A 25,075-nucleotide genomic window follows, 5' to 3' on the forward strand; every position below is an offset into this window, starting at 1 on the left:
GGTCTAGGAACAGTGGGTTAACTGGTCTAGGAACAGTGGGTTAACTGGTCTAGGAACAGTGGGTTAACTGGTTTAGGAACAGTGGGGTTAACTGGTTTAGGAACAGTGGGGTTAACTGGTTTAGGAACAGTGGGGTTAACTGGTTTAGGAACAGTGGGGTTAACTGGTTTAGGAACAGTGGGGTTAACTGGTCTAGGAACAGTGGATTAACTGGTCTAGGAACAGTGGGTTAACTGGTCTAGGAACAGTGGGTTAACTGGTCTAGGAACAGTGGATTAACTGGTCTAGGAACAGTGGGGTTAACTGGTCTAGGAACAGTGGGGTTAACTGGTCTAGGAACAGTGGGGTTAACTGGTCTAGGAACAGTGGATTAACTGGTCTAGGAACAGGGTTAACTGGTCTAGGAACAGTGGGTTAACTGGTCTAGGAACAGTGGGTTAACTGGTCTAGGAACAGTGGATTAACTGGTTTAGGAACAGTGGGGTTAACTGGTCTAGGAACAGTGGGTTAACTGGTCTAGGAACAGTGGGTTAACTGGTCTAGGAACAGTGGGTTAACTGGTCTAGGAACAGTGGGTTAACTGGTCTAGGAACAGTGGATTAACTGGTCTAGGAACAGTGGGGTTAACTGGTCTAGGAACAGTGGGTTAACTGGTCTAGGAACAGTGGATTAACTGGTCTAGGAACAGTGGATTAACTGGTCTAGGAACAGTGGATTAACTGGTCTAGGAACAGTGGATTAACTGGTCTAGGAACAGTGGATTAACTGGTCTAGGAACAGTGGGTTAACTGGTCTAGGAACAGTGGATTAACTGGTCTAGGAACAGTAGGGTTAACTGGTCTAGGAACAGTGGGGTTAACTGGTCTAGGAACAGTGGGGTTAACTGGTCTAGGAACAGTGTGTTAACTGGTCTAGGAACAGTGGGTTAACTGGTCTAGGAACAGTGGGTTAACTGGTCTAGGAACAGTGGGGTAACTGGTCTAGGAACAGTGGGGTAACTGGTCTAGGAACAGTGGGGTAACTGGTCTAGGAACAGTGGGGTAACTGGTCTAGGAACAGTGGGGTAACTGGTCTAGGAACAGTGGGTTAACTGGTCTAGGAACAGTGGGTTAACTGGTCTAGGAACAGTGGGTTAACTGGTTTAGGAACAGTGGGTTAACTGGTCTAGGAACAGTGGGTTAACTGGTCTAGGAACAGTGGGGTTAACTGGTTTAGGAACAGTGGGTTAACTGGTTTAGGAACAGTGGGGTTAACTGGTTTAGGAACAGTGGGGTTAACTGCCTTGTTCAGGGGCAGAACGACAGATTTCTACCTTGTTCAGTTCGGGGATTCGAACTCTCAACCTCTCGGTTACTAGCCCAACGCTCTAAGAACTAGGCTACCTGCCGTCCCTACACTCTAACCACTAGTCTACCTGCCGCCCCTACACTCTAACCACTAGGCTACCCTGCCACCTCTACACTCTAACCACTAGGCTACCCTGCCACCTCTACACTCTAACCACTAGGCTACCTGCCGCCCCAACACTCTAACCACTAGTCTACCTGCCGCCCCTACACTCTAACCACTAGGCTACCTGCCGCCCCTACACTCTAACCACTAGGCTACCTGCCGCCTCTACACTCTAACCACTAGTCTACCTGCCGCCCCTACACTCTAACCACTAGGCTACCTGCCGCCCCTACACTCTAACCACTAGGCTACCTGCCGCTTCTACACTCTAACCACTAGTCTACCTGCTGCCTCTACACTCTAACATGTATTAAACAGAAGAATGAGTGTTAGTTAGCTCTTATAGGACCAGGGCACAAATAACAACAACAAATGAAGTCCTCCACAATAGTATGGGGCTTGCCTGTCCTAGCTACTTGGTAGCTCACCCATATAAGACTCTTCTAGCACCTTCTTATTAATGGTATCTGTTGCTTTTATACATGTCTTACTACTCGAAAGTCATCTTTATTCTCGCTCAAAAAAAAAACTCTTATCCTCTACAGGACACCCTACCCGAGGAGCTGTCCTCTACAGGACACCCTACCCGAGGAGCTGTCCTCTACAGGACACCCTACCCGAGGAGCTGTCCTCTACAGGACACCCTACCCGAGGAGCTGTCCTCTACAGGACACCCTACCCGAGGAGCTGTCCTCTACAGGACACCCTACCCGAGGAGCTGTCAGGACACCCTACCCGAGGACAGGACACCCTACCCGAGGAGCTGTCCTACCCGAGGAGCTGTACAGGACACCCTACCCGAGGAGCTGTCCTCTACAGGACACCCTACCCGAGGAGCTGTCCTCTGGGTCTGAGAGGGGCACCTCTACAGGACACCCTACCTGAGGAGCTGTCCTCTACAGGACACCCTACCTGAGGAGCTGTCCTCTACAGGACACCCTACCTGAGGAGCTGTCCTCTACAGGACACCCTACCTGAGGAGCTGTCCTCTACAGGACACCCTACCTGAGGAGCTGTCCTCTACAGGACACCCTACCTGAGGAGCTGTCCTCTACAGGACACCCTACCTGAGGAGCTGTCCTCTACAGGACACCCTACCTGAGGAGCTGTCCTCTACAGGACACCCTACCTGAGGAGCTGTCCTCTGGGTCTGAGAGGGGCACCTCTACAGGACATCCTACCTGAGGAGCTGTCCTCTGGGTCTGAGAGGGGCACCTCCCCCTTTAGGAGGAGCTCCAGCTCGTGGGAATCAGCGATGTCCACGGGCCGCTCCCCTCTCTTGTTGGCCTGGAACGCATTGCCTCCATGTCTCAGCAGCAGCTTCACAATCTATACGAAGGGGGATAGGACAGGTTATTATCTCTCTCTTGGGGGATAGGACAGGTGATCATCCCTCTCTCTCGGCGGATAGGACAGGTGAATCTCTCTCTCTGGGGGGATAGGACAGGTGTTTCTTTCTATCTCTGGGGATAGGACAGGTAATTCTCTCTCTATCTCTCTGGCGATAGGACAGGTGATAATATCTCTCTCTCTGGCGATAGGACAGGTGTTAATCTCTCTCTCTGGGGATAGGACAGGTAATTCTCTCTCAAGGTCCAGCCTGTTCGTCTTTGTGAATATTTATGTCAGTTTAAAAAAAATTAAAACAAAAATGTCAATCATCTCTGATCTCCAAGAGCTCAAGGATCCCAGATAATTCCTGAATAAAGTCAATAGAAAGGGTAAGGATCCCAGATAATAAATAATAAAGTCAATAGAAGTAAGTTTAAGTTTCAATCTAAGCAGTAAGAGAACCAGTTGGCGGTACGTTGGGAGGTCAGGCCGGGGTGGTCAGGCAGGGGAGGTCAGGCCGGGAGGTCAGGCCGGGGAGGTCAGGCCAGGGAGGTCAGGCCAGGGTGGTCAGGCCAGTGAGGTCAGGCGGGGTGGTCAGGGGAGGTCAACGGGAGGTCAGGCCGGGTGGTCTGTATGTCCACTACTGGAGGCATCGGGTGGTCAGGCCGGGGTGGTCAGGTGGTCAGGCCGGGAGGTCAGGTCAGGCCCAGACAGGCCTCAGGTGGTGTTGAGGTCAGGTGGTCTCGGGAGGCGCCGGGAGGTCAGGTGGTCAGGTCGGGGGAGGTCATCAGAACCTTGTATGTCCACTACTGGAGGCATCGTGGAGTCCAGAACGATCAGAAGGTTACACGCCTCGTGAAGAGGGGTCCAGCCTGATGGAAGGAAGAAGTGGTCTTTTGAAGGAGAAACTGGAACAGTTCAGCGCCTAACGAGTTGCATCCTTATGGGAGAGGAGTGCGAATGTGGGTTTAAGCATTACAGCAAGCCATTCTGGATAAGAGCGCCTGGTAAATGATCCCCAGCACACTTACTCGGTACAGGTACCCCCCTGCATATAGCCTCATTATTGTTACATCAATTACTTGTTATTTTTACATTTATTTATTCATTTAAATATTTTCTTAAATTATTTTTCTTGAAATGCACTGTTGGTTAAGGCTTGTTAGTAAGGTGATGTGAAATGTGTGTGTTTGGGTTTAGCTCTAAGCAAGCCCACTTTGGATAAAAGTGCCTGGGTCAATGATTAAACTGTGTATGTACATCTTTAAAAAGTTACTCTGATCTTTCTAGTTTATAATCGATCGGTCAGGTGTTCCTTTACCTGCGAAGTCTTTGACGTTGACGTCAGCTCCCAGGCTGATGATCTCCTTGACATGCTTGGCATCCCCTCGTATGGCGGCCATGTGTAGCGGCGTCTCGCCACGCTCGTTCCTCTTGTTCACCTTGTCCCTCGCTCTGGAGGCCGTGCTGCTGGGGAGCTTCTTCTGCACCGGGGGGGCCTGGGACGGGTGGCTAGGTGTCGAGTCTGAGGAGGGGGGGGGGGGGGAATAACCGGGAGGCCCGTTAGCAACAAGGCCGTTGTACCGGGAGGGCCGTTATCAACAAGGCCGTTGTACCGGGAGGCCCGTTATCAACGAGGCCGTTGTACCCGGGAGGCCCGGTATCAACGAGACCGCTGTACCGGGAGGCCCGGTATCAACGAGACCGCTGTACCGGGAGGCCCGTTATCAACGAGGCCGCTGTACCGGGAGGCCCGTTATCAACGAGGCCGCTGTACCGGGAGGCCCGTTATCAACGAGGCCGTTGTACCGGGAGGCCCGTTATCAACAAGGCCGTTGTACCGGGAGGCCCGTTATCAACAAGGCCGTTGTACCGGGAGGTCCGTTATCAACAAGGCCGTTGTACCGGGAGGTCCGTTATCAACAAGGCCGTTGTACCGGGAGGCCGTTGTACCGGGAGGCCCGTTATCAACGAGGCCGTTGTACCGGGAGGTCCGTTATCAACAAGGCCGTTGTACCGGGAGGTCCGTTATCAACAAGGCCATTGTACCGGGAGGTCGTTGTACCGGGAGGCCGTTGTACCGGGAGGCCCGTTATCAACGAGGCCGTTGTTTATCATTATGACTCTGAATCCTGATAAATATATTAACCATCCACATCTCTAAGAGGTTATGAGAGGGAGAGGAGACAGGGCATGAATGTGTTGTGACTAACCTGGGCTGTTGTCCCTGGCGGTCATCTGCATCAGGAGGGCCATCTGCTTGCGTTCCGACAACGGGTAGCCAAACAGAAGATTAACCGGGGCCTTCTTACTCCCCCCAGACTCCTTCTTGACTTTCTTCTTATCCGGGCCATCTTTATCTACAAACAAGAGGCAGGGCAAGAAACAGGGTTAGACTTAGAAACCCCCCCCCCCTCCCAAAGAAAACCACACACACGCCTCCAATTCTGCCAAATGAGCCCGGTGTGAATCCCAAAATGCATCTTATTCCCTATATAGCATAGTCTATGGACCCTAGTCAAAAAGAGCACATTATATAGGAGACAGAGTGTCATTTGGGATGCATCCAAGATGATCAACAACAGGGGTAGTGCAATAAGGTGATGAAGCCCCCCTTCTTTTGTACTGTACCTCTCGATCACGCCCCCAAAAAAAAGGTTATCGAGCACAGCGTTCTTAAAGGCGGGGGCCAGCACAGTGTGTAAGGTTGGTTTAACCAACACATCACTCATAACACCATCAAGCCAACATCGTGAGGTGAGCTAGCGAGCTCTAGAGAGCAGGCAGAGAGTGTTGAGTGTAACATAACAGGATAGGAAGACGGATTAGACTAACAGGGTAGGAAGACTGGGATTAGACTAACATAACAGGGTAGGAAGACTGGGATTAGACTAACAGGGTAGGAAGACTGGGATTAGACTAACAGGGTAGGAAGACTGGGATTAGACTAACATAACAGGGTAGGAAGACGGGGATTAGACTAACATAACAGGATAGGAAGACTGGGATTAGACTAACATAACAGGGTAGGAAGACGGGGATTAGACTAACATAACAGGGTAGGAAGACTGGGATTAGATTAACAGGGTAGGAAGACTGGGATTAGACTAATATAGGAAGACTGGGATTAGACTAATATAGGAAGACGGGGATTAGACTAACATAACAGGGTAGGAAAACGGGGATTAGACTAACATAACAGGATAGGAAGACGGGGATTAGACTAACATAACAGGATAGGAAGACTGGGATTAGACTAACATAACAGGGTAGGAAGACGGGGATTAGACTAATTTACAGGGTAGGAAGACTGGGATTAGACTAACATAACAGGATAGGAAGACTGGGATTAGACTGGGATTAGACTAACATAACAGGGTAGGAAGACGGGGATTAGACTAACATAACAGGGTAGGAAGACTGGGATTAGACTAACATAGCAGGGTAGGAAGACGGGGATTAGACTAACATAACAGGGTAGGAAGACTGGGATTAGACTAACATAGCAGGGTAGGAAGACTGGGATTAGACTAACAGGGTAGGAAGACTGGGATTAGACTAACAGGGTAGGAAGACTGGGATTAGACTGGGATTAGACTAACATAACAGGGTAGGAAGACGGGGATTAGACTAACATAACAGGGTAGGAAGACTGGGATTAGACTAACACAACAGGGTAGGAAGACTGGGATTAGACTAACATAGGAAGACTGGGATTAGACTAACATAACAGGGTAGGAAGACTGGGATTAGACTAACATAGGAAGACTGGGATTAGACTAACATAACAGGGTAGGAAGACTGGGATTAGACTAACAGGGTAGGAAGACTGGGATTAGACTAACAGGGTAGGAAGACTGGGATTAGACTAACAGGGTAGGAAGACTGGGATTAGACTAACATAACAGGGTAGGAAGACTGGGATTAGACTAACATAGGAAGACTGGGATTAGACTAACATAGGAAGACGGGGATTAGACTAACATAGGAAGACTGGGATTAGACTAACATAGCAGGGTAGGAAGACGGGGATTAGACTAACATAGGAAGACGGGGATTAGACTAACATAGGAAGACGGGGATTAGACTAACACAACAGGGTAGGAAGACGGGGATTAGACTAACATAGGAAGACTGGGATTAGACTAACACAACAGGGTAGGAAGACGGGGATTAGACTAACATAACAGGGTAGGAAGACTGGGATTAGACTAACACAACAGGGTAGGAAGACTGGGATTAGACTAACATAGGAAGACTGGGATTAGACTAACATAACAGGGTAGGAAGACTGGGATTAGACTAACATAGCAGGGTAGGAAGACTGGGATTAGACTAACATAGGAAGACGGGGATTAGACTAACATAGGAAGACTGGGATTAGACTAACATAGGAAGACTGGGATTAGACTAACATAGGAAGACGGGGATTAGACTAACATAACAGGGTAGGAAGACGGGGATTAGACTAACATAACAGGGTAGGAAGACTGGGATTAGACTAACATAGCAGGGTAGGAAGACTGGGATTAGACTAACATAGGAAGACTGGGATTAGACTAACATAGGAAGACTGGGATTAGACTAACATAGGAAGACTGGGATTAGACTAACATAGCAGGGTAGGAAGACTGTGATTAGACTAACATAGGAAGACTGGGATTAGACTAACATAGGAAGACTGGGATTAGACTAACATAGCAGGGTAGGAAGACTGGGATTAGACTAACATAGGAAGACTGGGATTAGACTAACATAGCAGGGTAGGAAGACTGGGATTAGACTAACATAGGAAGACTGGGATTAGACTAACATAGGAAGACTGGGATTAGACTAACATAGCAGGGTAGGAAGACTGGGATTAGACTAACATAGGAAGACAGGGATTAGACTAACATAGCAGGGTAGGAAGACTGGGATTAGACTAACATAGGAAGACTGGGATTAGACTAACATAGCAGGGTAGGAAGACTGGGATTAGACTAGGGTAGGAAGACTGGGATTAGACTAGGGTAGGAAGACTGGGATTAGACTAACATAACAGGGTAGGAAGACTGGGATTAGACTAGGGTAGGAAGACTGGGATTAGACTAAGGTAGGAAGACTGGGATTAGACTAACATAACAGGGTAGGAAGACTGGGATTAGACTAACATAACAGGGTAGGAAGACTGGGATTAGACTAACATAACAGGGTAGGAAGACTGGGATTAGACTGGGATTAGACTAACATAGGAAGACAGGGATTAGACTAACATAGCAGGGTAGGAAGACTGGGATTAGACTAACATAGCAGGGTAGGAAGACTGGGATTAGACTAACATAGCAGAGTAGGAAGACAGGGATTAGACTAACATAACAGGATAGGAAGACTGGGATTAGACTAACATAACAGGGTAGGAAGACTGGGATTAGACTAACATAGGAAGACTGGGATTAGACTAACATAGCAGGATAGGAAGACAGGGATTAGACTAACATAGCAGGGTAGGAAGACTGGGATTAGACTAACATAACAGGGTAGGAAGACTGGGATTAGACTAACATAACAGGGTAGGAAGACTGGGATTAGACTAACAGGGTAGGAAGACTGGGATTAGACTAACATAACAGGGTAGGAAGACTGGGATTAGACTAACATAACAGGGTAGGAAGACTGGGATTAGACTAACATAACAGGATAGGAAGACTGGGATTAGACTAACATAACAGGGTAGGAAGACTGGGATTAGACTAACATAACAGGGTAGGAAGACTGGGATTAGACTAACAGGGTAGGAAGACTGGGATTAGACTAACATAACAGGGTAGGAAGACTGGGATTAGACTAACATAGCAGGGTAGGAAGACTGGGATTAGACTAACATAGCAGGGTAGGAAGACTGGGATTAGACTAACATAGCAGGGTAGGAAGACTGGGATTAGACTAACATAGCAGGGTAGGAAGACTGGGATTAGACTAACAGGGTAGGAAGACTGGGATTAGACTAACATACAGACATGCGTGAGGTGAGCTAGCGAGCTCTAGAGAGCAGGCAGAGAGTGTTGAGTGTAACATAGCAGGATAGGAAGACTGGGATTAGACTAACAGGGTAGGAAGACTGGGATTAGACTAACATAACAGGGTAGGAAGACGGATTAGACTAACATAACAGGATAGGAAGTCTGGGATTAGACTAACACAACAGGGTAGGAAGACTGGGATTAGACTAACATAGGAAGACAGGGATTAGACTAACACAACAGGGTAGGAAGACAGGGATTAGACTAACACAACAGGGTAGGAGGACTGCATAGTAGCATGCAAGGGAAACGAAGGCCACTGCAAGTGTGTGTGTGTGTTAACAGCAAGGCAGAGGGTGTTGGGTACATGACATGGGGTTGCTGCAGTTACTACAAGACACCTACACACAACACATGTATGTGTATGTATATATGTGTGTGTGTGCATGTGTGTGTGTGTGTGTGTGTGTGTTAACTCCATAGCAGCATAGCGTAGACTCGAGGACCCAGGCTGCAGTGACAGTTACCTGCTAAACACATCCTGCAGGGAGTCACTAACCTCCCTTCAGACTCTCCCCAGGACTCAGTGGACTGGCCTGGGTCTGACTCATCTACTGGGCAAAGCAGAGACACGGGGCGGGGGGGGTAAGAGGAAGGGAGGGAAGGAAGTGAGGGAAGAGGAATGGAGGAAAGAGGAAGGGAGAGAGGGAAGAGAAGGGGAGATGAGGAGGAGGAGGAGGGAGGGAGAGGAGAGAGAGCAGGGGGAAAGCAACGCATTAATGCACGCCGCTCTCTCTCTCACACACACACACACACACACCTCAAAACATATGAGTCATTGCAGGAGACGGTGAAGATCCAGGGTGGAGTGGGCTGTTGCTTTCCTTCACTACCCAAAAGCACACAACTAGCTCCTCCGTGGTAGAGATGTTCAATTCAGACGCTCACGTCAAGATGTGACCTAGAAACTCCGACCAACTGGCAGGTGTCTTCACTGACATTTTCAATTTCTCCCTGACTGACTCTGTAATACCAACATGTTTCAAGCAGACCACCATAGTCCCTGTGCCCAAGAACATAAAGTCAACCTGCCTAAATGCCTACCGACCCGTTGCACTCACGTCTGTAGCCATGAAGTGCTTTGAAAGGCTGGTCATGGCTCACATAAACACCATTTATCCCAGAAACCCTAGACCCACTCCAATTTGCATACCGCCCTAACAGATCCACAGATGATGCAATCTCTATTGCACTCCACACTGCCCTTTCTCAGCTGGACAAAAGGAACACCTATGTGAGAATGCTATTCATCAACTACAGCTCAGAGTTCAACACCATAGTCCCCTCCAAACTCATCACCAAGCTAGGGACCGTGGGACTGAATCCCTCCCTCTGCAACTGGATCCTGGACTTCCTGATGGGCCGCCCCCAGGTGGCGAGGGTAGGTAACAACACATCTGCCACGCTGATCCTCAACATGGGGGCTCCTCAGGGGTGCGTGCTCAGCCTCCTCACCCTGTTCACGCATGACTGCATGGCCAGGCACAACTCCAACACCATCATTAAGTTTGCCGACGACACAACATGATCACCAACAACAACGAGACAGCCTATAGGGAGGTGGTCAGAAACCTGGCCGTGTGGTGCCAGGACAATAACCTCTCTCTCAACGTGATCAAGACAAAGGAGATGATTGTGGACAACAGGAAAAAGAGGGCCGAGCATGCCCCCATTCTCATGCACGGGGCTGGAGTGGAGCAGATTGAGAGCTCCAAGTTCCTTGGTGTCCACATCACCAACAAACTAGAATGGTCCAAACACACCAAGGCAGTCGTGAAGAGGGTACGACAAAACCTATTCCCCCTCAGGAGACTGAAAATATATGTCATGGTTCCTCAGATCCTCAAAAGGTTCTACAGCTGCACCATCGAGAGCATCCTGACCGGTTGCATCACCGCCTGGTATGGAAACTGCTCGGCCTCCGACCGCAAGGCACTACAGAGGGTAGTGCGAATGGCCCAGTACATCACTGGGGCCAAGCTTCCTGCCATCCAGGACCTCTATACCACAGTGTCAGAAGAAGGCCATAAAAATTGTCAAAGACTCCAGCCACCCTAGTCATCGACTGTTCTCTCTGCTACTGCATGGCAAGCGGTACTGGAGCACCAAGTCTAGGTCCAAGAGGCTTCTAAACAGCTTCTACCCCCAAGACATAAGACTCCTGAACATCTAGTCAAATGGCTACCCAGACTATTTGCATTGCCCCATTTAACACCACTGCTACTCTCTGTTGTTATCATCTATACATAGTGACTTTAATATCTCTACCTACATGTTCATATTACCTCCATTACCTCGACTAACCAGACTATATATAGTCTCTCTGTTGTTGTCATCTATACATGTTCATATTACCTCCATTACCTCGACTAACCAGACTATATAGTCTCTCTGTTGTTATCATCTATACATAGTGACTTTAATATCTCTACCTACATGTTCATATTACCTCCATTACCTCGACTAACCAGACTATATATAGTCTCTCTGTTGTTGTCATCTATACATGTTCATATTACCTCCATTACCTCGACTAACCAGACTATATAGTCTCTCTGTTGTTGTCATCTATACATGTTCATATTACCTCCATTACCTCGACTAACCAGACTATATAGTCTCTCTGTTGTTGTCATCTATACATAGTGACTTTAATATCTCTACCTACATGTTCATATTACCTCAATTACCTCGACTAACCGGTGCCCCCGCACATTGACTCTGTACCGGTACCCACTGTATATAGCCTGCACATTGACTCTGTACCGGTACACACTGTATATAGCCCTCCACATTGACTCTGTACCGTAACACCCTGTATATAGCCTCCACATTGACTCTGTACCGTAATACCCTGTATATAGCCTCCACATTGACTCTGTACCGTAATACCCTGTATATAGCCTCCACATTGACTCTGTACCGTAACACCCTGTATATAGCCTCCACATTGACTCTGTACCGTAATACCCTGTATATAGCCTCCACATTGACTCTGTACCGTAATACCCTGTATATAGCCTCCACACTGACTCTGTACCGTAACACCCTGTATATAGCCTCCACATTGACTCTGTACCGTAACACCCTGTATATAGTCTCCACATTGACTCTGTACCGTAACACCCTGTATATAGCCTCCACATTGACTCTGTACTGGTACCCCTGTATATAGCCTCCACATTGACACTGTACCGTAATACCCTGTATATAGCCTCCACTTTGACTCTGTACCGTAATACCCTGTATATAGCCTCCACATTGACTCTGTACCGTAATACCCTGTATATAGCCTCCACATTGACTCTGTACCGTAATACCCTGTATATAGCCTCCACATTGACTCTGTACCGTAATACCCTGTATATAGCCTCCACATTGACTCTGTACCGTAATACCCTGTATATAGCCTCCACATTGACTCTGTACCGTAATACCCTGTATATAGCCTCCACATTGACTCTGTACTGTAACACCCTGTATATAGCCTCCACATTGACTCTGTACCGGTACCCCCTGTATATAGCCTCCACATTGACTCTGTACCGGTACCCCTGTATATAGCCTCCACATTGACTCTGTACCGGTACCCCCTGTATATAGCCTCCACATTGACTCTGTACCGTAATACCCTGTATATAGCCTCCACATTGACTCTGTACCGTAATACCCTGTATATAGCCTCCACATTGACTCTGTACCGGTACCCCCCTGTATATAGCCTCCACATTGACTCTGTACCGGTACCCCCTGTATATAGCCTGCACATTGACTCTGTACCGGTACACACTGTATATAGCCCTCCACATTGACTCTGTACCGTAACACCCTGTATATAGCCTCCACATTGACTCTGTACCGTAATACCCTGTATATAGCCTCCACATTGACTCTGTACCGTAATACCCTGTATATAGCCTCCACATTGACTCTGTACCGTAACACCCTGTATATAGCCTCCACATTGACTCTGTACCGTAATACCCTGTATATAGCCTCCACATTGACTCTGTACCGTAATACCCTGTATATAGCCTCCACACTGACTCTGTACCGTAACACCCTGTATATAGCCTCCACATTGACTCTGTACCGTAACACCCTGTATATAGTCTCCACATTGACTCTGTACCGTAACACCCTGTATATAGCCTCCACATTGACTCTGTACTGGTACCCCCTGTATATAGCCTCCACATTGACACTGTACCGTAATACCCTGTATATAGCCTCCACTTTGACTCTGTACCGTAATACCCTGTATATAGCCTCCACATTGACTCTGTACCGTAATACCCTGTATATAGCCTCCACATTGACTCTGTACCGTAATACCCTGTATATAGCCTCCACATTGACTCTGTACCGTAATACCCTGTATATAGCCTCCACATTGACTCTGTACCGTAATACCCTGTATATAGCCTCCACATTGACTCTGTACCGTAATACCCTGTATATAGCCTCCACATTGACTCTGTACTGTAACACCCTGTATATAGCCTCCACATTGACTCTGTACCGGTACCCCCTGTATATAGCCTCCACATTGACTCTGTACCGGTACCCCCTGTATATAGCCTCCACATTGACTCTGTACCGGTACCCCCTGTATATAGCCTCCACATTGACTCTGTACCGTAATACCCTGTATATAGCCTCCACATTGACTCTGTACCGTAATACCCTGTATATAGCCTCCACATTGACTCTGTACCGGTACCCCCTGTATATAGCCTCCACATTGACTCTGTACCGGTACCCCTGTATATAGCCTCCACATTGACTCTGTACCGGTACCCCCTGTATATAGCCTCCACATTGACTCTGTACCGTAATACCCTGTATATAGCCTCCACATTGACTCTGTACCGTAATACCCTGTATATAGCCTCCACATTGACTCTGTACCGTAATACCCTGTATATAGCCTCCACATTGACTGTGTACCGTAACACCCTGTATATAGCCTCCACACTGACTCTGTACCGTAACACCCTGTATATAGCCTCCACATTGTCTCTGTACTGGTGCCCCCTGTATATAGCCTCCACATTGACTCTGTACCGTAACACCCTGTATATAGCCTCCACACTGACTCTGTACCGTAACACCCTGTATATAGCCTCCACATTGACTCTGTACTGGTGCCCCCTGTATATAGCCTCCACATTGACTCTGTACCGTAACACCCTGTATATAGCCTCCACACTGACTCTGTACCGTAATACCCTGTATATAGTCTCCACATTGACTCTGTACCGTAACACCCTGTATATAGCCTCCACACTGACTCTGTACCGTAATACCCTGTATATAGCCTCCACATTGACTCTGTACTGTAATACCCTGTATATAGCCTCCACATTGACTCTGTACCGTAATACCCTGTATATAGCCTCCACATTGACTCTGTACTGTAACACCCTGTATATAGCCTCCACATTGACTCTGTACCGGTACCCCCCTGTATATAGCCTCCACATTGACTCTGTACCGGTACCCCCTGTATATAGCCTCCACATTGACTCTGTACCGGTACCCCCCTGTATATAGCCTCCACATTGACTCTGTACCGTAATACCCTGTATATAGCCTCCACATTGACTCTGTACCGTAATACAATGTATATAGCCTCCACATTGACTCTGTACCGTAATACCCTGTATATAGCCTCCACATTGACTCTGTACCATAATACCCTGTATATAGCCTCCACATTGACTCTGTACCATAATACCCTGTATATAGCCTCCACATTGACTCTGTACCGTAATACCCTGTATATAGCCTCCACATTGACTCTGTACCGGTACCCCCTGTATATAGCCTCCACATTGACTCTGTACCGTAATACCCTGTATATAGCCTCCACATTGACTCTGTACCGTAATACCCTGTATATAGCCTCCACATTGACTGTGTACCGTAACACCCTGTATATAGCCTCCACACTGACTCTGTACCGTAACACCCTGTATATAGCCTCCACATTGTCTCTGTACTGGTGCCCCCTGTATATAGCCTCCACATTGACTCTGTACCGTAACACCCTGTATATAGCCTCCACACTGACTCTGTACCGTAACACCCTGTATATAGCCTCCACATTGACTCTGTACTGGTGCCCCCTGTATATAGCCTCCACATTGACTCTGTACCGTAACACCCTGTATATAGCCTCCACACTGACTCTGTACCGTAATACCCTGTATATAGTCTCCACATTGACTCTGTACCGTAACACCCTGTATATAGCCTCCACACTGACTCTGTACCGTAATACCCTGTATATAGCCTCCACATTGACTCTGTACCGTAATACCCTGTATATAGCCTCCACATTGACTCTGTACCGTGTAATACCCTGTATATAGCCTCCACATTGACTCTGTACTGTAATACCCTGTATATAGCCTCCACATTGACTCTGTACCGTAATACCCTGTATATAGCCTCCACATTGACTCTGTACCGTAACACCCTGTATATAGCCTCCACATTGACTCTGTACCGGTACCCCCTGTATATAGCCTCCACATTGACTCTGTACCGGTACCCCCTGTATATAGCCTCCACATTGACTCTGTACCGGTACCCCCTGTATATAGCCTCCACATTGACTCTGTACCGTAATACCCTGTATATAGCCTCCACATTGACTCTGTACCATAATACCCTGTATATAGCCTCCACATTGACTCTGTACCATAATACCCTGTATATAGCCTCCACATTGACTCTGTACCGTAATACCCTGTATATAGCCTCCACATTGACTCTGTACCGGTACCCCCTGTATATAGCCTCCACATTGACTCTGTACCGTAATACCCTGTATATAGCCTCCACATTGACTCTGTACCGTAATACCCTGTATATAGCCTCCACATTGACTGTGTACCGTAACACCCTGTATATAGCCTCCACACTGACTCTGTACCGTAACACCCTGTATATAGCCTCCACATTGTCTCTGTACTGGTGCCCCCTGTATATAGCCTCCACATTGACTCTGTACCGTAACACCCTGTATATAGCCTCCACACTGACTCTGTACCGTAACACCCTGTATATAGCCTCCACATTGACTCTGTACTGGTGCCCCCTGTATATAGCCTCCACATTGACTCTGTACCGTAACACCCTGTATATAGCCTCCACACTGACTCTGTACCGTAATACCCTGTGTATATAGTCTCCACATTGACTCTGTACCGTAACACCCTGTATATAGCCTCCACATTGACTCTGTACCGGTACCCCCCTGTATATAGCCTCCACATTGACTCTGTACCGGTACCCCCTGTATATAGCCTCCACATTGACTCTGTACCGGTACCCCCCTGTATATAGCCTCCACATTGACTCTGTACCGTAATACCCTGTATATAGCCTCCACATTGACTCTGTACCGTAATACCCTGTATATAGCCTCCACATTGACTCTGTACCGTAATACCCTGTATATAGCCTCCACATTGACTCTGTACCGTAATACCCTGTATATAGCCTCCACATTGACTCTGTACCATAATACCCTGTATATAGCCTCCACATTGACTCTGTACCATAATACCCTGTATATAGCCTCCACATTGACTCTGTACCGTAATACCCTGTATATAGCCTCCACATTGACTCTGTACCGTAATACCCTGTATATAGCCTCCACATTGACTGTGTACCGTAACACCCTGTATATAGCCTCCACACTGACTCTGTACCGTAACACCCTGTATATAGCCTCCACATTGTCTCTGTACTGGTGCCCCCTGTATATAGCCTCCACATTGACTCTGTACCGTAACACCCTGTATATAGCCTCCACACTGACTCTGTACCGTAACACCCTGTATATAGCCTCCACATTGACTCTGTACTGGTGCCCCCTGTATATAGCCTCCACATTGACTCTGTACCGTAACACCCTGTATATAGCCTCCACACTGACTCTGTACCGTAATACCCTGTATATAGTCTCCACATTGACTCTGTACCGTAACACCCTGTATATAGCCTCCACACTGACTCTGTACCGTAATACCCTGTATATAGCCTCCACATTGACTCTGTACCGTAATACCCTGTATATAGCCTCCACATTGACTCTGTACCGTAATACCCTGTATATAGCCTCCACATTGACTCTGTACTGTAATACCCTGTATATAGCCTCCACATTGACTCTGTACCGTAATACCCTGTATATAGCCTCCACATTGACTCTGTACCGTAACACCCTGTATATAGCCTCCACATTGACTCTGTACCGGTACCCCCTGTATATAGCCTCCACATTGACTCTGTACCGGTACCCCCTGTATATAGCCTCCACATTGACTCTGTACCGGTACCCCCTGTATATAGCCTCCACATTGACTCTGTACCGTAATACCCTGTATATAGCCTCCACATTGACTCTGTACCATAATACCCTGTATATAGCCTCCACATTGACTCTGTACCATAATACCCTGTATATAGCCTCCACATTGACTCTGTACCGTAATACCCTGTATATAGCCTCCACATTGACTCTGTAACGGTACCCCCTGTATATAGCCTCCACATTGACTCTGTACCGTAATACCCTGTATATAGTCTCCACATTGACTCTCCGTAATACCCTGTATATAGCCTCCACATTGACTGTGTACCGTAACACCCTGTATATAGCCTCCACACTGACTCTGTACCGTAACACCCTGTATATAGCCTCCACATTGTCTCTGTACTGGTGCCCCCTGTATATAGCCTCCACATTGACTCTGTACCGTAACACCCTGTATATAGCCTCCACACTGACTCTGTACCGTAACACCCTGTATATAGCCTCCACATTGACTCTGTACTGGTGCCCCCTGTATATAGCCTCCACATTGACTCTGTACCGTAACACCCTGTATATAGCCTCCACACTGACTCTGTACCGTAATACCCTGTGTATATAGTCTCCACATTGACTCTGTACCGTAACACCCTGTATATAGCCTCCACATCGACTGTGTACCGTAATACCCTGTATATAGTCTCCACATTGACTCTGTACCATAACACCCTGTATATAGCCTCCACACTGACTCTGTACCGTAATACCCTGTATATAGTCTCCACACTGACTCTGTACCGTAATACCCTGTATATAGTCTCCACACTGACTCTGTACCGTAATACCCTGTATATAGCCTCCACACTGACTCTGTACCGTAATACCCTGTATATAGTCTCGCTATTCTAATTTTAATGCCACTCTTAAATAACTAAAAATTAATAAAATAAACAAGTTATCTTCTTTTTTTTTAACTGCATTTTTGGTTAAGGGCTTTAAAGTAAGATTCATTGTGCTGTATTAGGTGTAGATTGATGAGGGGGAAAAAAGTATGTAATACATTTTAGAATAAGGCTGTAACGTAACAAAATGTGGATAAAGTCAAGGGGTCTGAATACTTTCTGAATGCACTTACATCACGTCAGCTTGAACCAGAAGCCAGGATTTGACTTAACTTACGATTTAACCAAAGACTTATCCTTTAACACAATTAGGAATTGTCACAGTGCAACTCAAACTTCTACTCAAGAGTTTTTTTTTATGTATTGTAGACATTTCATCTGAGCTAAAATGGGGAGGAGAGTACGACCAGGGACAGGGCCAGGGCTTACTCCACGGGATTATGGGAAAACATTCAGTATAAAATGTATTCAGAGCTGAAAACGTGGAGGAGACGGAGTAACGGTTCACCGAGTGTGTGTGGGTGAAGGAGTATGGTTCACTGATTGTGTAGGCCTAAGTTTGTCCTGTTTAGGCCACCTTACCCAGGGCCCTCCTTCATTCATAGTAATTACAGATTCAACCTCCAGTTTCAACCACGTTACAGATCCAGGATCTGACTGAAAATGACTGGTTATAGACTTCAAAGAATAGCAGCACTGTGTGTGTTGTTGGGAAAGTCGCAATAAGGGGTTTCAATATCCAAACCATGGGTAGGTTGGATACAGGGGACTGTGTGTGTGTGTGTGTGGTTACAGGGAAGCTCAACACAGAAAGTATAAGGCCATTACACCAGATAAAGGCTTAATTATACCGGCAATGAGCAGTGCTACTATTGCCTCAGTACACCCCTCTGGCTGTTCCAGATTTGAGTAGAAGTGAAAACAAGAAGCTGAATATCTTGGTGTTGTAGAAGAACAAGGCAACCCCCCCCCCCCCCCCCCCCCACATCAGATTCTGACTGCAGCATTTAACGTTCATGTTTTAGTCATTTAGCCGACGCGCCAGTCGACCTTACACACTTTCAGATCGTGTTGTTTACTTAACGTTACTATGAACAATGTACCATGTATCATACCAGACCAGAGCAGCTGTTTACTTAACGTTACTATTAACAATGTACCATGTATCATACCAGACCAGAGCAGCTGTTTACTTAACGTTACTATGACCATGTACCATGTATCATACCAGACCAGAGCAGCTGTTTACTTAACGTTACTATGAACAATGTACCATGTATCATACCAGACCAGAGCAGCTGTTTACTTAACGTTACTATGAACAATGTACCATGTATCATACCAGACCAGAGCAGCTGTTTACTTAACGTTACTATGAACAATGTACCATGTATCATACCAGACCAGAGCAGCTGTTTACTTAACGTTACTATGACCATGTTTACATACAGTTGAAGTCGGGAGTTTACAAACACCTTAAACCAAATAAATTTAAACTTAAAACTTTTCACAATTCCTGACATTTAATCCTAGTAAGAAATTCCCCCGTTTTAGGTCAGTTAGGATCACCACTTTATTTTAAGAATGTGAAATGTCAGAATAATAGTAGAGAGAATGATTTATTTGATTTCTTTCATCACATTCCCAGGGGGTCAGAAGTTTACATACCACTCAATTAGTATTTGCTAGCATTGCCTTTAAATTGTTTAACTTGGGTCAAATGTTTTGGGTAGCCTTCCACAAGCTTCCCACAATAAGTTGGGTGAATTTTGGCCCATTCCTCCTGACAGAGCTGGTGTAACTGAGTCAGGTTTGTTGGCCTCTTATACTACATACACTCAATATATGCTAGATATATACTCTTATACTAGATATTTAATCTTATACTAGATATATGCTCTTATACTAGATATACACTAATACTAGATATATACTCTTATACTAGATATACACTCGATATATGCTAGATTTATACTCTTATAGATATACTCTTATACTAGATATACACTCATAGATATATACTAGATATATACTCTTATACTAGATGTACATTCTTATACTAGATATATACTAGATATACTCTTATACTAGATATACACTCTTATACTAGATATACACTCTTATACTAGATATATACTCTTATACTAGATGTACATTCTTATACTAGATATATACTAGATATACTCTTATACTAGATACAATCTTATACTAGATATACACTCTTACACTAGATATATACTAGATATATACTCTTATACTAGATATACAATCTTATACTAGATATATACTAGATATACACTCACACTAGATATATACTCTTATTTATGATTGTACAGCACATGATTGATTGTATTATAGTATCATGCATCTGCATGGATGCCCAGCCCACATAGGGCTTTATAAAGACACTATTTGTTGTGTCCAAATAAAATACAAAAGTACATTAAAAATGTTTTTTTGTTAAATATACCCCATCACTATCTCACACACACACACACTTGTGAAATAACCATGTGAGATGTGGGATGTTGGTACCTGTGTCTGATTCCCTCTCCTTGTTGCGAGGGGGGCTCACGGTGAAGGACAGTTTGCGTTTCATGATAGACTTGGGTGGTTTCCCTTCCTTCCCCCCCAGAAACTCACTGCGGTCAAGCTTCGGAGTCTTGGTGAAGAGGGAAATCTTATCTTTGCTCTGGAAAAGAAAAGGGTTGGGGGGGAGGAGTGAATTGCAACAGGGGTTACATTAACGCAGAATTCAGTGGGTTTTTTCCCCCATGCAGAAATTTTTTATAATTATTTTTTAAAACGCTGAATGAATATATCTTACTGCATTTTGTAAACGGAGATCTAAAAGTGTTAGATTGTAAATTTCTGCTCGGCTTCAGACAAAATGTTGTGCTTCAGTTACACATCTCCACTGGGATGAGAAATCTTTGCTATCGTCTTCAGGACACACGAACGGCACTCTTCCTCTCCGATGGCAGAGAGGAAGAGGCAACGGTTGCTTTTCTCCAGTAGATGTAGATTAACGGCAAGCAAAACACGAGGAAAATGTAGCTGGCTACATTCCATCTAGAACCATAACGAACCTGATGGCCATGCATCGTTCATGCAGGAAATTTGACTTGCGCTTTTCATTGTAAGCTAATTTACTTTAGTCGGGGCGGCAGGGTATCCTAGTGGTTTAGAGCGTTGGACTAGTCACCGGAAGGTGGTAAGATCGAATCCTCCGAGCTGACAAGGTAAAAAAAAAAGAATCTGTCGTGCTGCTCCCTGAACAAGGCAGTTAACCCACTGTTCCTAGGTCAGTTAACCCACTGTTCCAAGGTCAGTTAACCCACTGTTCCTAGGTCAGTTAACCCACTGTTCCTAGGTCAGTTAACCCACTGTTCCTAGGTCAGTTAACCCACCGTTCCTAGGTCAGTTAACCCACCGTTCCTAGGTCAGTTAACCCACCGTTCCAAGGTCAGTTAACCCACCGTTCCTAGGTCAGTTAACCCACCGTTCCAAGGTCAGTTAACCCACCGTTCCTAGGTCAGTTAACCCACCGTTCCTAGGTCAGTTAACCCACCGTTCCTAGGTCAGTTAACCCACCGTTCTAGGTCAGTTAACCCACGTTCCTAGGTCAGTTAACCCACCGTTCCTAGGTCAGTTAACCCACCGTTCCTAGGTCAGTTAACCCACCGTTCCTAGGTCAGTTAACCCACCGTTCCTAGGTCAGTTAACCCACCGTTCCTAGGTCAGTTAACCCACCGTTCCTAGGTCAGTTAACCCACCGTTCCTAGGTCAGTTAACCCACCGTTCCTAGGTCAGTTAACCCACCGTTCCTAGGTCAGTTAACCCACCGTTCCTAGGTCAGTTAACCCACCGTTCCTAGGTCAGTTAACCCACCGTTCCTAGGTCAGTTAACCCACCGTTCCTAGGTCAGTTAACCCACCGTTCCTAGGTCAGTTAACCCACCGTTCCTAGGTCAGTTAACCCACCGTTCCTAGGTCAGTTAACCCACCGTTCCTAGGTCAGTTAACCCACCGTTCCTAGGTCAGTTAACCCACCGTTCCTAGGTCAGTTAACCCACCGTTCCTAGGTCAGTTAACCCACCGTTCCAAGGTCAGTTAACCCACTGTTCCTAGGTCAGTTAACCCACTGTTCCTAGGTCAGTTAACCCACTGTTCCTAGGTCAGTTAACCCACTGTTCCTAGGTCAGTTAACCCACTGTTCCAAGGTCAGTTAACCCACTGTTCCTAGGTCAGTTAACCCACTGTTCCAAGGTCAGTTAACCCACTGTTCCTAGGTCAGTTAACCCACTGTTCCAAGGTCAGTTAACCCACTGTTCCAAGGTCAGTTAACCCACTGTTCCTAGGTCAGTTAACCCACTGTTCCAAGGCCCGTCGTTGAAAATAAGAATTTGTTCTTGACTGACTTGCCTAGTTAAAATATAGATGAAATAAAAATAAAACTTGTGTGGCTGCTAGCCAAATAGCGTTGCACTTCTGTTTCAATCTGATGAAAACGAAGATATTTTCTACTGAATGTTTTTGCATTAAATTTGTGTGATGAAAAACTAGTTGCCCGTCCCATATAATAGACATTAAAAGTAAACACAAAAAAAAACGTATGATGTAAAAACTCTGGTGAAATAGTTTAAAAACACAGCTTTATTGATGGTGGTGTGTGTTTTTGAAAAAAATGCTGATTTCTGCAGTACAATTGAATTTCAGTGGCTTTAGTTAAAAGAGTAGTTCCCGTTGTCGTCTGGAGTTGGATGCATTTATCCTTTATTTATCTAGATGAGTTCCACTGATATCTTCATATCAGAGTACGTGAGCAGAGTTGAAGGGGTCGGAAATCTCGCTTATCGCTCAGGGATCAATAAAAACCGCCGTTCCAAATGAGCTCCATTCATAAAAAATGTAAATAAAATATATTTTTTAAATCACCATTTAACCAACACCAATCTATTTACGTGACAACCTGGACCTACCATTTGGTTTTTAAATATTGAAACCAAACCGTAAGATCTGAAAGTATTTAAATTAACATACCAGCAGCTGAGAAACCCCCCTCTCCGTGCTTGCAGAGCCACTGGGAATTTCACGGTAAGGTTGTATTCCTGTTATATTCTGCGCATATGACATATACAATATGATTTGGACACTAAACACCCTGCAGGACACTCTTGCCAGGCTGGGCAGGGACGTAGGTTATTTTTCTACAGGTAAACCTAAAAAAGGTTTTTAGGCAAAATAACCCTATCAAAAACGGAAACCTCCTTGAAATATATTTAAAAAAAAATATATATATATATATATATATATATATAAAAATGTCAAAATCAATTATAGCCTGTGTGTCCTTATGGGGATGTGATACTATACTATTTCTGATAGTCTTAACTCAACATGACTTTGAGAAGCTCCACAGTGATGGTTTCAAGGAAACAAAGAGTCTGTTTTTAAATCCATTGAGAATGACAATAGAACCTCAACGTGGCCTATATGGAAAATCTTTCCAGCCATCTCCCTTTCCAGAACCACTCAGCATGGAAAGAGGGGGAAAAAATGTCATGCTCTGATCCGGAGGAAAAAAATAGGCCTACCTGATTACTAAGTATCCCTTCGCGCAAATATCCTACAGCTGCGCTGGAAACTGAGGGCCCAGAATATTTTATACAATATTGCAAGTATTGCTAGCATGAGTTTTGGGGCAGACCAAGTTGATACAGACAGGCCATGTGTAGCCAGAGTGGCTAGCATGAGTTTTGGGCCAGACCAAGTTGATACAGACAGGCCATGTGTAGCCAGAGTGGCTAGCATGAGTTTTGGGCCAGACCAAGTTGATACAGACAGGCCATGTGTAGCCAGAGTGGCTAGCATGAGTTTTGGGCCAGACCAAGTTGATACAGACAGGCCATGTGTAGCCAGAGTGGCTAGCATGAGTTTTGGGCCAGACCAAGTTGATACAGACAGGCCATGTGTAGCCAGAGTGGCTAGCATGAGTTTTGGGCCAGACCAAGTTGATACAGACAGGCCATGTGTAGCCAGAGTGGCTAGCATGAGTTTTGGGCCAGACCAAGTTGATACAGACAGGCCAGACCAAGTTGATACAGACAGGCCAGACCAAGTTGATACAGACAGGCCATGTGTAGCCAGAGTGGCTAGCATGAGTTTTGGGCCAGACCAAGTTGATACAGACAGGCCAGACCAAGTTGATACAGACAGGCCATGTGTAGCCAAAGTGACTTAAAAGGATATTTATTTTTACAATCCGGATATTTTCTACCTGCAGGCTGCAATGTTTTAATTTGTTGGCTTCATGGAGCCTATTTTTTACATATTGCCAATGGAAGTTATCTTTAAGCTTTGTATCATTATTATTTAGATAGAATGTTGATTAACCACATGACATTGATTTTGAGATATGAAGACTTATACATGAAATGAAACTCTTCCACGAAAACAGGCATATGAAAATTACAGCTAAGATAACTTTGCACTTAAAATGGAAAAAAGGGTCGCTGACCGCTGGTGCAGCCCATTGCTGGTGCAGCCCATTACTGGTGCAGCCCATTACTGGTGCAGCCCATTGCTGGTGCAGCCCATTACTGGTGCAGCCCATTACTGGTGCAGCCCATTGCTGGTGCAGCCCATTGCTGGTGCAGCCCATTACTGGTGCTGCCTATTGCTGGTGCAGCCCATTACTGGTGCAGCCCATTACTGGTGCAGCCCATTACTGGTGCAGCCCATTACTGGTGTAGCTGGCAAGTTCAGGAGCAAAGTGCTAGAATCTTATTTTCTTCTCGTTAGGCTATATTGATCTCTGGCTCCATCTTTAATAATTTGTGTGTCTTCATCTGTAATATCAGTGCTTAAAGCATCAGACAAGCTCAGTAGCCAACATATAGTTGATTTATTAACACATGGGGTGTGTGGCTATATATGGAAGTTTCTGTATTTTTTAGATTGGTCTAAAGAACAGACGACTCTTGGTCTGCCATT

At 45.8% G+C, this 25,075-nt stretch overlaps 1 protein-coding gene across 1 annotated transcript in view; it reads right to left on the reverse strand.

Annotated features, from left to right (window-relative positions):
• LOC115125306 (ankyrin repeat domain-containing protein 12-like) overlaps positions 1 to 25,075 on the reverse strand; it is a 98,244-nt gene that overhangs the window by 21,105 nt on the left and 52,064 nt on the right. The window contains exons 3-8 of the mRNA XM_065016849.1: positions 20,616 to 20,772; positions 9,314 to 9,397; positions 4,998 to 5,144; positions 4,106 to 4,309; positions 3,595 to 3,656; positions 2,634 to 2,781 (exon numbers count right to left, since the gene is read on the reverse strand). Of these exons, the coding sequence (XP_064872921.1) occupies positions 2,634 to 2,781; positions 3,595 to 3,656; positions 4,106 to 4,309; positions 4,998 to 5,144; positions 9,314 to 9,397; positions 20,616 to 20,772 (802 nt within the window). The remainder of the gene's footprint in view (positions 1 to 2,633; positions 2,782 to 3,594; positions 3,657 to 4,105; positions 4,310 to 4,997; positions 5,145 to 9,313; positions 9,398 to 20,615; positions 20,773 to 25,075) is intronic.

The sequence above is a fragment of the Oncorhynchus nerka genome, unplaced genomic scaffold (assembly GCF_034236695.1).
Source record: "Oncorhynchus nerka isolate Pitt River unplaced genomic scaffold, Oner_Uvic_2.0 unplaced_scaffold_835, whole genome shotgun sequence".
NCBI lineage: Eukaryota > Metazoa > Chordata > Actinopteri > Salmoniformes > Salmonidae > Oncorhynchus > Oncorhynchus nerka.